This window comes from Seriola dumerili, unplaced genomic scaffold (genome assembly GCF_002260705.1).
Source record: "Seriola dumerili isolate Sdu_G_001 unplaced genomic scaffold, Sdu_1.0 BDQW01000169.1, whole genome shotgun sequence".
Taxonomy (NCBI): Eukaryota; Metazoa; Chordata; class Actinopteri; order Carangiformes; family Carangidae; genus Seriola; species Seriola dumerili.
This window is the reverse complement of record NW_019174424.1, coordinates 3,686,468-3,702,396: the sequence shown is the minus strand read 5'-3', so window position 1 is coordinate 3,702,396 and position 15,929 is coordinate 3,686,468. Positions and strand designations below refer to the sequence as shown.

At 42.8% G+C, this 15,929-nt stretch overlaps 1 protein-coding gene across 1 annotated transcript; it reads left to right on the top strand.

Moving 5' to 3' along the window:
- The first annotated feature begins 645 nt into the window (after positions 1-645).
- LOC111226996 (transcription factor Sox-9-like) lies at positions 646-4,582 on the top strand. The gene is made up of 3 exons (XM_022752333.1): positions 646-1,383; positions 1,792-2,039; positions 2,407-4,582. Exons 1-3 carry the CDS (start codon positions 956-958, stop codon positions 3,168-3,170), a joined length of 1,440 nt encoding a protein of 479 aa, XP_022608054.1. The 5' UTR covers positions 646-955; the 3' UTR covers positions 3,171-4,582.
- Positions 4,583-15,929: the final 11,347 nt, after the last annotated feature.

The following is a 15,929-nucleotide window of genomic DNA, read 5'->3' as shown; positions in this document are numbered from 1 at the left end:
AGTAAATGAAACACAAAGATCAAGTCGGTAGGTAAAGCAAGGGAATCAAAAATTAGGCATTTCATCAAATAACATAAATATTTCAATTTGTCAATTTGGGGGTAAATTGTGTAATTTATGAGGCTGTAATTTCTGTAAGATTAATAAATAAATAAACGAAATAACGTCTACAACCAAGCAGGCTATAATACAGCTAGAAGAAGTATACGTCCAGCTTGTCCTAATAAAAATCATGACAAAAAATAAATAAAAATAAATTAATACTGTAACGTTGATAATAAGGACTTTGTGTCTGTGATCAGAGAAAATCCACAGGATAGTTTTTTTCTCCCCTGATATCACTTTTATATTAAAATGGTTCAAATCGTTATATTATTTTGTAGTAAGATAACTACAGTTTTTTTTCTCAGAGGTCGTCATTTTAACTTTTAATTCTAAGCTTTTTAAACTCTAAACTTTCAATTAAAACAAAGATTATAAAGGGGAAAAACACTTCTCTGGTTGAACGGGGTTTTCACTGTTGTTGACTGCAAGCAGAGTCATATTACGTCCCCGCCTCCAAAAAAAGTTTCCCCCAATCATTTCGTTGCCGTCAAACATAAATCCAGGCATCGCCTCCTGTGTCTCTAGACTCCTCAGCTATCCTCCACGAGCAGAGCTCTCAGTCACATTTCTCTTTTAAGTCACAGTTTCAAAGTTGAGCATTAGAAAGCGATCACTTGCAACTTTGCCTTCTTGTGTGTGAAGTTGTGAAAAGTTGAAGGAGCGTCAAAAACTTTTTATTTTTGGCTTATTTTTGTTTTTTTACTTTCAAGGATTCAACTTTGCCAGTCAAGCTGTGCGCCCTCGCAGGCTGTCACTGCAGTCTTCGGGCACAGCACTTGGATTTAGAAAGAAGGATTTCCTCCTCTTTTTTCTTTTTTTACTGCGAGAAGCTGTTCTTTCATTTTTTCGCATGAATCTCCTCGACCCCTACCTGAAGATGACAGAAGAACAGGAGAAGTGTCACTCTGACGCTCCCAGCCCCAGCATGTCTGAGGATTCCGCAGGCTCGCCGTGCCCGTCCGGGTCCGGTTCGGACACTGAGAACACCCGGCCGTCCGACAACCACCTCCTCCTGGGTCCAGACTACAAGAAGGAGGGCGAAGAGGAAAAGTTCCCCGTCTGTATCAGAGACGCAGTGTCCCAGGTGTTGAAGGGTTACGACTGGACGCTGGTGCCCATGCCGGTGCGCGTCAACGGCTCGAGTAAAAGCAAACCTCATGTCAAAAGACCCATGAACGCTTTCATGGTGTGGGCTCAAGCCGCACGGAGGAAGCTGGCCGATCAATACCCGCATCTGCACAACGCGGAACTCAGCAAAACTCTGGGCAAACTTTGGAGGTAGGTTCGCTTCGCATTTTGAATCACTTTTGCTGTGCGCTTTTACGCTCCCTGTGTGCAGCGCTCTATTATTTTTTTAGATGAAATGCACCACCTGCTGTTTCAAGTAGAGTTTTACTTTTTGCATATTTGACTAATGCTTTTCAAAGTGTATTTTTCATGTAGGTTTAGGGTTTAGGATTTTGCATGCGTGTATTGATTCTATCGCGTGTGTGCAGAATAAGTTGTACAGACTGAGGATACGCAAACTTTTTCAGCTGCTGCTTACCGATTATTGATAGCGAAACAATTAACGTAGTGATTCCGTACATCGCACCAACTAATCGACCATTTCTTATGCTCTGTTAGTCTATTGATTGGATGCATTTTAACATGAATGTGCAAATCTTTTTTTTTTTTTTTTTCTAGATTGCTCAACGAAGTAGAGAAGCGTCCGTTTGTGGAAGAAGCAGAGCGTTTGAGAGTGCAGCACAAGAAGGATCACCCTGACTATAAATATCAGCCAAGGCGGAGAAAATCTGTCAAGAACGGTCAAAACGAGCCCGAGGACGGCGAGCAAACGCACATATCTCCAAATGCGATCTTCAAGGCGCTGCAGCAGGCCGATTCTCCGGCGTCTAGCATGGGCGAGGTGCACTCTCCAGGAGAACACTCAGGTAAGAGAAGAGAGATAATAATAAGTAAATGAAATAGACGGATTATAGACGTTTTCTATTTTTTTTTAACTCATTTTCAAAAGTGACTCATATTGGCACTCTGTAGAAATCAAATCTTAGAATGCTTGAGGGCCTTGAACAGACACCTGCTAATGACTAATGATTAATGATCAGTGGGTTTTACAAGCCATCATGCAAATACACCTGTCAGATTAGTGCCAATAAAGTCCTCCTGCTGGAAGCATGTACATTCATTTAGGTATCTCACTTTAGTGCAAGTTCTTCATGCTGGAAATGTTGTTTTTAGATGGATCATTTTGTGAATTTATTTTAACTGTAAAACTAACTGTACCTTTCCTCTAACCAGGTCAATCCCAGGGCCCACCAACACCCCCAACCACCCCCAAGACAGACCTCCCCTCCAGCAAAGCTGACCTGAAGCGTGAGGGCCGCCCCATACAGGAGGGCACCAGTCGCCAGCTCAACATCGACTTTGGAGCCGTGGACATTGGCGAGCTGAGCAGCGATGTAATCTCCAACATGGGGAGCTTTGATGTTGATGAGTTTGATCAGTACCTGCCGCCTCACAGCCATGCTGGGGTGACCAGCGCGGGCCAGGCTGGCTACACTGGCAGCTATGGCATCAGCGGCTCCTCAGTCGGCCAGGCAGCCAGTGTTGGGGCCCACACCTGGATGTCCAAGCAGCAGCAGCAGCAGCACTCTCTGACCACCTTGGGTGGAGGAGGTGAGCAAGGCCAGCAAGGTCAACAAAGAACCACCCAGATCAAGACAGAGCAGCTGAGCCCGAGTCACTACAGCGAGCAACAAGGCTCCCCGCAGCACATCACCTATGGGTCCTTCAACCTGCAGCACTACAGCCCCTCCTCTTACCCCTCCATCACAAGAGCACAGTATGACTATTCAGACCACCAAGGTGGTGCCAACTCCTACTACAGCCACGCGGCTGGCCAAGGCTCCGGCCTATACTCCACCTTCAGTTACATGAGCCCCAGCCAGAGGCCGATGTACACCCCGATTGCCGACACCACCGGGGTGCCGTCTGTGCCCCAGACCCACAGTCCGCAGCACTGGGACCAGCAGCCCATTTACACACAGCTGTCCAGGCCGTGAGGAGGCAGCCTCAGCACTGACTGTACAACACTCACCCCACGAGTAGACTTCTTTCTGCCCGGCGGCCTTTGCGCCACCATGCCACACACCCTTCATTGCCAACAGAAAAACATGACAAGGACTTTTTTATAGTACTGAAAATATATCTTTGGATTGGCTCACAACAGTGCCTTTTGTATTGGTTGGAATTGTGATTATATTTTTTTAGATATAATGTTTAAAAAAGTTAAATCCTCTGTGAGGACATACTGGTTATAAATATTTTAGTATGTACTGTGTATGTGTTCTGCTCTTGCCATCTTCATTATAATCAGTGTCATCAGCATCCTCATCATCCCCATTTGAAGGTTTAACACATTTAAGGAGCAGGAATGCCGAGTAAAAACACCCTCAGTGGCCTTACTTCTCACTAATGTATTTTTGTACAGGAAGTAAGAAACATCTGTTTACTGACACTGCCGTCATATAATAGCCTACATTCTGCTTTGAATTTTTGTACTGTACATATTCTGTTGTAATTCCCATGAGATGCAAGAATTGAGCAATGCACGTTGGAAATAGATTTGAATTTTTGGCCATGATATGACTGTGTCATCAGTGAATTAGTCAAATATTCTACTTCTTCTTCTTTGCTTTAGCTCAAATTATTGTGTCGGAAATGCTATAGCAGGTGCCATGTAACTCTACTAGGGGCCTTACTGTGTTGCTAGATGTAACTGAGCGATGCTTGCTTTTATCTGGGTACTGCCTTGATACCATTGGTGCCTCTGGAGCCACAGTAGAGAGGCTCCATCCACTGGCACTGCAGTGTCGAAACCACAGCACGGTTCTGACTTCCTGCTCGAGGGAATACAGGAAGTGACCATTGACCCGTTTCTCCTCAGCAGCCAGCAGGTCTGAATCAGACGTGCTCCTGTCATTCCAACAGCCCTGTCCTTTTCCTAACCTTTTTCTTAATTTATTCTTTAGCATTAATTTTATTTGAAAATAACTATTTGCAATTATCTTTTAAATTCAGCAGCAGCTAACTGAGATTTCAGTGGAATAGTTTGCTGACATATGTGGTACAAATTTGTTTATTTATCATTTGTAAATGTTTCCGTATAAAAGTTTCTTTTATTCGTGATCTAGTTATGTACAGATTACTTATAATTACACGATGAGTCTTTCTCAAAAAAAAAAAAAAGAAAGAAAAAAAAATAGAAAAACTGGAAGTCTCTTTTTTCCTTTCTAACAAATGAATTAATGGATATGGAAAGCTGCGGCTGTTTTGTAAAGAATTTGCTGGAATCAACAGGATACTTTTTGTTTTTTGAAAAAAAAGTTGTGTTCCTCATTTTATATTCTGTATCATTAGTTCTCATTTTGTCATCTTCTTAATGCAGTTTCCCTAGGTAAACATGCCATTGTCTTAAAAGCTTATCTTTTGTATTATATTGTTTGCAATAAAAACAAAACACTGAGAAATATGTGACCGTCTTGTGCCATTAATTTGAAGCATTTTTCCACACAGCAACATCTGAATAGTTCACAGCAATTGTTGCAATGTGTGCTGATCCCCTATGTCCTCTGTGTGCCAAAGATCAGTTAGAAAACGGTACCCTCCACTGAGAGAAAACCAGCAAAAAAAGATGTTTTATACAGTCTGAACAGTTTTCATCCAACTCATACGCTAAAAAAACAAACAAAAAAAAAACAACAGAAATAAAAAAGACTGCTTCAATGTGACGCAGGTAATTTCATTTCTGCACGAATCGGAGCCAGCTTGTCGACTACCAACTGCAGCAGTTTGGTAAAGTTAAGGTTTTGCCCCTGGCTTCTCAGACCGTGAGGTCACAGGCCCGTTATTACCACGGCCTACTGAGAAGATGTATGTCCACACCCCTCCCCCTGCCTGTATACACGAAGGCTTAAAGAAACAAACTAGACATTGCATATTGTTTATTCATCACTGGCCAAGTAATGTAGGAATAGAGCTGACCTTAATAAATCAGTGACAGTGTAAACACAATCAGGTACTATAGCTTTGTGTTGAAATTTGAGGCACATTCACAGATGACGTCTCTTTCTTCACATCAACCGGACTGAACCTTTCTCCGCCACCCACCGCTGCGCCTCATCTCACTGCGATGACTGGACAGTTTTTTTTTTTTTATAGCTCACCTCCATCAACTACACTCCATCATACAAGGCTACACTAACCCTTTGGCTCAACACATCTATACTGCATAATGATGTGGAAATATGACGATCACATTATGTCATCGAGATCCACCTTCTAAGCAAAACTGTCACAAAGAATGAGACAAATTACCATTAAACACTGTTTTGATCACATAATTAGAATCGCCAACCATTGCCACTCCTCATTGTAACACTATAGTATTTTCCTCCCAAAATTTCTTGATGCACTCTCCTTTTTCACTTTATATGTTGCACCAAAACACCTTGAAAAGTTATTGATCATACTAATTTATTTAGTAGCAGATGTTAAACTCTGAGTGCAAAATTTCAAACACTTGTTAAATGGACTGCCCTTTTCTAGTCTTAATTACCACTCAAAGCCACAGGTCACATTCACCCACTCACACACACATTCATACACAGCTTGTTCCTTACATGGCGCTTCTCTAACACACACACCGGAGGAGCCGGGGATCGAACCACCAACCTTCCAATTAGTGAACTAAATCTCTATTTCTCTGGTTTCAGAATAGTAAAAGTCGTGTCGTGTAACATTTTTCTCATATGCCATCATATCAGAGTAGGGATAACACTTTAAAATGCCAACTTGTAGTTCACGCTCATGCTCTGGGATTTGTTAGAAGTGTAATTGCAACTGAGATTGAAGTATAAGCTGTGGGGATGTGGGTACAACTAAAAGGGAAATTACACAATTTCAACACACAATACCTCATGGAATTCACTGACAATCACAGACTGATGACATGTATAAGCAGGACTGCAATATCTACATTTAGAGCTGCGGTTTCAAGTTGGCATTGACAATTTAACTATTGTCTTCAGTCCTGGCACTATCACTAATGTGACGCAGTTAAAACAATAAAATGCTCTATTCAGTGTGTTTTTTCCCTGAACTTTGCGGTCTGAAGTTGTTTACTATGCTCCTCTTTGTCTCTCTGCTCCAGCTTCCTCTTCTGACTAATGCTACTTTCAGGAACTAGCTGAAGCAAAATATAGGGAAAAAAACAACAACAAAAAACATCAATATGAAGTTACTTTTAAGCCTGCTGTGCTGATGACAAGACATTGATCCTCCTGCTGTCTCTGGTTAAATATGAATGCTGACATCTTTCCCTATGACAGTAAAAAGCAGGCAGAGTGTGCAAAGCCCCTGAGCTCCCCGCCCCCCACAGAGAAGCCCCCGAAGCACATCCATCACATGGATCTCCAGTGGTCCAGACCCGGAGCGAAGCAGCCAGGCAGCAGGGCCTCAGGGCCTGACAGGGCAAAGGGAGGCCAGTTAGTGATGGCCTGAAGGAAAACAGAGGGGGGATCACAAGGGAAGGACATAGGAACTGTACCAATCCACTTTTTTTTTTTCTTTCAAGCTAGTGACTGAAATATTGAGATAATATTAAGATTCTCTGTTTTTCAAAGAGAATACAAAGTAGAATTTATTCAACAAAACTGAAACACCACAGACGACCAAAAAAACAACACAAAAAAATCTGAGGAGAATTGGGGAGCACATTTAACTCAGACTTTAATGTTACAGTTGTTAGGAGCAGCACTTAAAGGTCCCAAATTTTACACTTTTCCAGTGTTTTATTTGTTGTGATATCCATAAAAAGATACATTTGTGTTGTGTTCCAAAGACTATCTCACTGTAGTTTTACATCTACTCTCTGGGAGCTCCAGCAACAACAGGTCAGCCAATCAGAAGAGAGGCTCTGAGCCTCACTTTATACAATATGGGCCCTTTAATGTAAAAATAAAATCTTGCCTCACTCAAACTACTGGCGATAGTAACCACAATGGTGCGGACATATAGTAACACAGTACACAGAACATGATTAGCTCATGATGGAAACTGATGACAGAAAGTTTAGCTGTAGCCATCAATTTCTTTTCAGCAAACAAGGAAACAGTCGACTCTGGTAAACACAGGTCCATGTTCCTCCAGTTTCAGAGAATGACCAGAACAGCTTTGCTGAATTGTTTCATTCTCAGGTTGTTGGCAGCGGCGTGTGTGCGTGGGAAAATGTGAAAGGTTTACATTTGCAAGTCCAGCTCCTCAAGAAACAATCATGAGTTCAGATAAACTAAAATCAGGTGATCATATTATTGCTTTTAGGGAATAATTATTCCTTCAAAATTTAAGTTTTTGAATGATAAGAACTATTGACAGTCACTATTTACATAATCCCTTCTCTGAAAGTAATTTCCCTCATGTAAACAACAAGGTTCCATGAAAGATCAAACCAAATGTGTGCATATATGTACTTCTAATAAAACGAATAGTGGACAGTGTAGAAAGGATAAAGGTTAAACAAAAAAAAAAACTAAAAACTATTTCTATTTCATGTGTGTGAAATACAGGTAGTGTAGCAGGACCAATCTTGCCACCCTGGCCTGAAAAAAAAAAACAAACAAACAAAAAAAAAAAAAAGAAGTGGAACCATGGTGGCCACTTTCAATGCATTTCATCAGAAAAATGTGTCACTCTGTTATGCACATGGTCAAGAAATGACATCAGTATTGAGGCTTTCCCTGTTTGAGACCATGCTGACTCATTTGTTGGGCTTTCCTGTTGCCATAGACAGCCTTGCCGAGTAGCAGCCCAGGCATAGTGATAAATTTAATATGTTTCATACTGTAACTTTGCTAAAAAAAAAAAAAAAAAAAGATAAAAGTTCCAGCAATGTCACAAAGCAGATGCTGTCTGATTATGACTTCTGAGAAATTTCAAAGCAGCTATACAACATCAGATGTTCAGTCTGTGCAAAATATTCACCTATCATCACTGCAAATCTGTTCAGGGCGAGGCAAATAAAGAACATCTTTCTAAAGCATGTGCCCCAGCCCGCTGACCTCGGCTCAGAGAGTCTTGGCAGTGGCGGAGTGACCCAGCCAGTGGATTGGGGCTGTGATGGGACTGCTCCCCTCCAAACAGCAGGAGTGCCCTGATGAATGTTTCCGAGAGGGATCGGAAACAAGACCAAATTTTTCTTTTTCTTTTTTTTTTCTCCTTTTTTTTTTTTTTTTCAGACAGGCCTTTCCATGGGCAATTTTCCCAGGACGACCCCATTATTATTCCACAGAGACGTCTGCCCCCTCCGAACCCTATGGGTGGTCTTTCTGAGGGCAAAAGGAAGAGGAAAAGAAAAGGAAAAGGGGAAAAAAAAAATCTGGTGATACACCCATGGAGACTGGACAACAATAAAATACACAACAAAGTAAAATGAGACAAAACGAGATGAAGAGCACAAACAGCCCTTTTAACATATGGCAAGCATACAGTACCCTGTGCTAATTGCTGGACTGTGTGTCTGTGTGTGTTGGTGTATATATCTCTTTTGCCTGTCTCTATATTTCAGGGAAAACAGTCTGACATTGCAGACTGGTGTCTAATCAAGGCAAAAATGTGATTATAAAATGACCATAAAATCATATCCAGATTTTTGTTTGTGTTTCAAACATAATAGTGTATACATAAAGAGTTTATTGTGTGTTCTTAGTATATTTGTACCACTGGCAATCATTCCCCTGTTTATATTACCTACAGGGACAGTTTGAATTGACCCCCACACTGAGTTGCTTTTAAATTGTCCAGTCCATAAAATTCTTTTTTTCTTTCTTAAACCAATAAGACACATCCAGTGGAGGAAACCCCTGCTAAATCACATGGAGAGACAAGTTGACCACAAGGCCGTCTCCATGGAAGCTACACCCTCAGCTTAAGAACTACTCAGTGGTGATTCGAGTCGGGAGCGAAGGGAGGACACATTTCCTACACCCTGAATCGTATTGATTATTGTTCACATTAAAATCAGAAGAATTACACGAACAACAGTCACCGGCGTCAAGTCACTCATGGGAAATTACATTTATTCAAGTTTATAATCTTTTGAACCATTTGATTTTGCTCACTGCTGGAGTAGACTTAGGAAGTGAGACTTTGCCCCACAGCCATCTATCTTGCGCTGGCCCCATGAGGGCGTCGGCCTGTGCCAAGAGGCCGAGCTGGGCCAACCCGCTGGAACCCTTGGTGAGCTCCGTGCCTTTGTCTGAGGATGTGGAAGAAACCTGGCACCGGCCCGAGGTCAGCGTCACAAAATTATATTACCATAATCCCATTAAGTGTGTCTGAGGCCTCATGAGCTCCAGCTCAGTCTGGAAGGAAGGTAGGTGAGGGCTGGCAGTGGGTGGGTTTGAACTGAACAACACAGTCAGTGGAGAATATGAGGTGGGAGTTTACCTGCACTTTAGATGTTTTAGCCTATGTGATATTATTGGTCTCGATGCCAGAATGCAAAGATGTATAATGACCTCAAATATTAGTGTAGATCTCAGTTGAAACATTCCCAAAGCATGCGTTTTATATCACAGTATGTGGTAAGCTGTGGCGTATGACACCAGGATATTACGGTAAAAAAGCATATAAATGTTCCTATGAGCAAGACAACGCTCCATAATTGAATCCAGGAGCCTAAACAGGATGACGGATCAAGTGGGTTTGCCTGTAAGCTCTACATAATCAACGTTTCTCATCCTTATCTTTATTATCCCTTGTCCTTCAGAAAAGGATTCTCTCCAATAATAATGAGATTTTCCATCCATCTTTACATTTGTTTCCAATTAAGACACTGAGAGAAATGTTTGGTCTGTCCAATCAGCCACGGATACAGTAGTTTGTCCTCGCTAAATCCCTCATCTGTACCTGGTTCATCTCCACAGAACATATCATTTTACAGCGCGCATGCCCATCAAGGCACAGGTTGTTTGATAACGTCCTCGCAGGGCACGAGAGCTGATTATAAGCCGAGCTCTGGCAGCTGGTCCTCGGGGAATAACTGGCTGTAACATTCTGTATGTAGAGATTATCTGACGTGTAACACCGGAATGCAGCCTGGTTTCTGTGTTGTTTTAATTGTCTTAAATCGTGACCACAACTATGTATAAAATAACCAAAAATTGATTATAATGACCTATTTCTTTCTGCCATTCAGTCTACTATCTATAGAGACGTGTAGGGCAAATAGCAGGACTGATCTAAGGTTTCTGTTTGCTTGCTTTCAACAGTCATAACTATCTTTCACGTTTGTCCTGTACTGGATAACAGCAAGAAAAACAATGTAAATGGAAGAATTGGGAGGAGCTGGACATAGGTTGGAGTGTGTGGATGTGAATGCCTTTTCGGGGGGGTGAGGGGTGGGGGTGGGGGCAGAGGTATTAGTTGCTAGTTCCCGCAGTGACTACTGTGAACCAGGAGTATTATCAGCAGCCATTTCTTTACTTACAGGGCCCAGTATCTCAAACATACCTCCCCTATGTTTGTCCATTCCATCTACAGGACAACCAGTGAGACTTAATCCCTTGTCCAAATAAGTTAATACCTCAACTAACATGTAAAAGTAAAGTTCAGGGCCAAATGCAGATTCCTGAGAGACAGACAGTGCCTAACCTGGCAGTAAACCAATTAATTACACACAGTGACTCAGTTTGTCATGGAGACACAAACTGACACACACACACACACACACACACACACACACACACACAACCCTGTAAGCTCTGTCACACACAGTAAAGGAGAACATGAAAAACTCTGTCTGTTTTTCTTTCAAACAAAAATTCACATTTTCCAATCCTCTGCTTTACATGCTCCTGTGGGTTTGTGTGTGTGTGTGTGTGTGTGTGTGTGTGTGTGTCTATATGCCTGTGGGTTTCTTCTCCTCCCTGCTTCTCACTCTCTTTTCTTTGTTGACCCCCAGCTCCCGGCATGTGTTCTGATATGGTTCGTCTCTGTGGCCTTTTCCTCTGGGAGAAGAGATTAGTGAAATATGGGCAGAATGCCTCACGGTCAATGGGGTCTTCACCGGCCTCATTTCCTCCACGCAGAGCGCTGTCAGAGAGCGCTAAGCAGAGCCCCCGAGGCCTGATGCTGACAGCACAGGAGGAAGCAGACAGTATTAAGTTTCCTTAAAATTAAAGCAAATATCTCTTCACTGTAATAAATAGAAGCAGTAACTCAATTTGAGTAAAGAGGCTAATAAGACACAAGTGTCTTGTGATTCACTGCTTACGATTTTCTGGCAGATTACTGCAGCAGGACAGCTGACTGCTCATGTAACTGGGTGACAGGACAGCGCAAGTTAAATCTGCATTAGCAACAAAACAAAATCCAAACATCTGAAGCAAGAACTACAACGAAAAAATAACTTTATGGATTTTTCAAAAATGAAGCTGCTCATGCTGCAACTTGCACAATGTTACATGTGCAGCCTCTTTAGTGCATTAATTGCTAGCAGTTCTGGGATGGGGGCTGGGCAGGCCTTGGGCTTGTTCTGCTCTGTGCCCCTATTATTTTCTCCACAGGCAGTTTAGTGCTTTCCAACTACCTCTGAAGCATCAGCACTTTTGGCCTCATCATGTGCAGAAGGGAATATTTTGAAGCTGGGTGCAAGGGGACTCACTGCAGGAAGCTTTTATGCACCTCTAATCTTAGAGAACAGCTGCTTTTACAGATGCCCAGTCCCCTCAGACAGTTTTATCTGTTTGATGATCATGTGTCATTTGTGGCAGGGTATTGTTTAGCACAAACCCAGATGAGTTTTAAAGTTCAGATTTAAAACTCATCCTAATTCAGTAGTTGTATTTCCACCAAAAAAACCAAACCTCATGAGAATGTTTTCCTGTGCCCCCCTTTTTTTTTCTGCCAGTGGCTTAGAAAACATGGAATTAGCATCACGTCCCAGAGTGCCTTGCAGCAGCAACTGGTGGGGAACAGGTGTGTTTGGTGAACACATGGTGAGGGTGATGAGGTCTGCCACATGTTAAATGCATAACACACAACACTGCTGTCTAACTAGTGCAGAGAGAGTGAGAGAGAGAAAGAGATGCTAACCTCTATTGGAACTATGTTTTGGTGTCTCTGTCAGATTAGAGTAGAGGAAACGAGCCAATACATCTGGAGAAAGAGACAGTGGGGGAAAAAAAAATTAGAAAAAGGTGCCAGTTAAGTGTCTTTTTGACATGGGCTAGATGAAGGAGAAATTTGAATCTCTCGCTTTAGAGCAGGATCACACAGTGGGATTTCAATAAATGAGTGAGTGCTGTGCCCAAGTACAGAGCCAAAGCTGCCAGACGGTACATCCAGCCCTCTCTCTCTCTCTCTCTCTCTCTCTCTCTGTCTCTCTCTCTTTCTGTCTCTGTCTCTGCCTTTCTCTCAAGTCACTTTTTGTAACTTGCTGTGAAATTCCAAGGAGACGTCAGGAAGAGAAGAATCAGGAGGCAGACATTTGGTTTTTATGTGCAGTAAAGCCAACTTCTTGAATGCAAGAGTGCATGTTTTAAAGATTATTTTTCTTGCGAGAGAAATTTTACTTCTTGTTGTTTTGTGTCTGTTGTCTCTTCAAACGCAACAGTACTGTCCCTACCCGGTAAACGTCGTCTTTGCTTCGTTTAACCCCCAGCACATGAGAGGGAAAGGCCTCGAAATCAAACTGCATGAAAAGCATATCCCCCAACTCTATTAGCACTGGTTGCCACGGTAATAAAGCCCACTGGCGTTCATGGGCCTCGATAGCCTGTTGGCATCGGCCAATAGCGAGTGAGATGGGGCTCCTAACCCTGGGAAAATCATGCCCACTCCTGATTTATGATAGTTGTGAAAACTTCAAAATTCTCTCCCAGACGTGTCAACAAACATCACAGCGCAGGTTCAGCTATGCATGTGCTCATGTGCAAAGATCCAACAGGCCTGTTTGACACCTTGTTAAGGTTTTCCTCTCCTTCCTCCTGCCCTCTATGCCCCTGCATATCCATGCCCCTGTGGCCCTTTGTGCCTTGGGCAATGACCCTAAAGCCCTGAAGATCACTCAAAGGAGCCTCCGAGCCACCACAACAATCTGGCAACATTTGGCCTCCAGATTTTTTTCCCTGAGGTTTCCCCATTAACCTCCATTTAAAGCTTGTCTTTATTGTTGTACAGCAAATTGGTATGTAACCAGTCTTTCAGCTGCACTCTGTTTTTATCCCTAATGTTGACAGATACAAAGCCCAACCTCACTACCACAGATCACAAACTCTTAGGATTGATCAAGAACGGAGAAACAAAACTCATTTAAATGAAAATAATGGTATAAACTGGGCACTTGATCTTTCATTTTTCTTTTTCTTTGTCTCCATTCAGTCATACATCTGATAATTCAGGGGTCTGTTAACCTCTACATTCACAGGTTTTATGTCCCACCTAGACCATAACAAGAGTCCAAGGACCTGTGTCCATGTGTCTAATCTGCCAAAGTACTCCACAATGACCATGAGAACAGACTCTCCTGTAAGATCCAGGAATGCACTGTTGCATATCAATGACCCACATCAACAGAGAAAGACAGAGAGGGAGAGAAGGGAGAGAGAGGGAGAAAGAGAAAGAGAGAGAGAGAGAGAGAGAGAGAGGGAGAGAAAACAAAAAGAGAGGATAAAAGGGCCCCTTCCCAACACAGGCACACACACACATACACACACACACACACACACACACACATACACACAAACACATTGCAAACACACACAGGCAGGCAAGTCTGTGAAATATGACAGCCCCACGGTGAAGAAGGTGGGGGTGAGGGAAGCCATATTGTAACAATCTTATTCTGTGGTCATTAATCGTATCCTGCTGTTCCAGCCTCCCCGACCGTGTGCGCTGAGCGTATGTCAAACACATTTCCCCTCTCTCGGTGGGCGCACTCCCAGCCAGCTCCAATGCTGCACAAAGACACAAACCCTGAGAGCTCCTGAAGGCAGACAGGCCAGATAATCTCCCCCTCGGACTCCAGAGCCAAGTCCAGAGCCAGGCATAAAGACACAGATAGGCACAGGCCCACAGGGAATGTCCTCGGGGGCCTGGCTGCCGCTGATGATATACCACGCTACGTTCACAGCAAACGCCGCAACAAATAATATGCACCGTGGATGAAAAGGAAACACTTCAGCACCACCACACCTTTTTTTTTTTATCTCTGTCTCTGTTGGCCTCATGACTAAAAGTTGTGAAATGCTACTGTTTAAATGAACATGGCCTCACTGTTGCTTTTTACCAAATGGCTTTCCATAAGTGGGCTCTGAATAACAGTACAGATGGCTTAGCTTAACTATCTGTTCTAGCTAGGCTTATGTGATCAGTACAAAGGGACACTTTAATGTGACACTGGGCTGGAATCGAGTAAAAGTAATCATTTGGGACACATTCCTATTATATAACTGATGACAGTTTTAGTATTCCACAGCAATCCTAAAATCTGCTCATTGATAAACATAGACAATATCTGGGCAACCATGGTTATTTGGCAACAGTAAAGTGGTCTTCCCACTCTTCCTTTTTATCCATCCATCCCTCCATACTGCTTGTATTGCTCCCTCTTTCCCCCTCCTGCTGTGAGCTGCCTCATTAGGGAAGTGATGATGTAACCCCTCTCTTTCATCAAGCGCTGCCATTTGTCATTATGACTGACAAGTGCTGAGGTGGGCCAACTGAGCGACAGGAAAAAAAAAAAAAAAAAAAAAGTCCTCCCATTGGCCCTGTAGCTGGTTTTATCTATTGTTACACCTTTCTCTCACCTATCCATTTCACAATAACTCAGCGCATGAAACAGCCTACTACTGTTTTGCGCTGTCACTACCATCGCTGTCGTATATAAATGCATGAAAAATATTGCGGCCATCAATCAGTATCTACATTTCCATATCGTGAGTGGGTCTACATGTCTTGAGAACTGCAACTGAGGACTATTGCCAGAAACCTGAGAAGTCTCTTGACAAGCGGAGTCTCCGGAGCAATGGAAAATCAGTCTGAAACTCCATCAATCACAGCACAGGAGATTGGTTGAAAGACATGCTTTTCACTACCACTCTGCTCTGAGATCCTGACAAGATAATAGATTGTGAGGCTGTCAAAATGGCTTGATTGAGGAGATTGTATTGATAGTAAATCAACGACTTTCCAGACTGTGCAGCTACTGTACGTGATATATTGGTATCGCTAATGTTGTTATTAGAAGAAAATAGTTCTTTATGGGTTCCACTGGAGATGTTGAAGTGGATCATTATGCAGGCTGACACATGGGATATTCTATCCATTCAGATAAGTCGATCTTTTGTGATATCCCCAGCTGACACTTACACCACATGGAAATGGTTACTTCTCTTTTCTCAGGTGCTAACTGACGCAGAAATTCAAAGCTATAGGGCAGAAGCCTACGAGGAAAACAAAAGGAGCTACGGAGGGCCAACATTCAAACAATGGCAAAGATAAAGCAATTATCTGAATGTGACAGCAACAAGTAGATGCACAATTAACACTCCTGGCAGGAAGAGACACTTAACGTGATCACATTAGTTTGCCTGTGGTAAAGGGACGAGCCGACGGATGTGGAGATGCCTTGACAGAACCCTTGACCTCCAGGTCTTAGTTAGGGTGGGTGCCCGTCAGTGGGGACTGGGAGGGTGGGGGGTGGGGGGTGATTGATTGTGTCCCTGTCGGCAGGCTCAGCTGGACATCCTAGAGAGATCTCC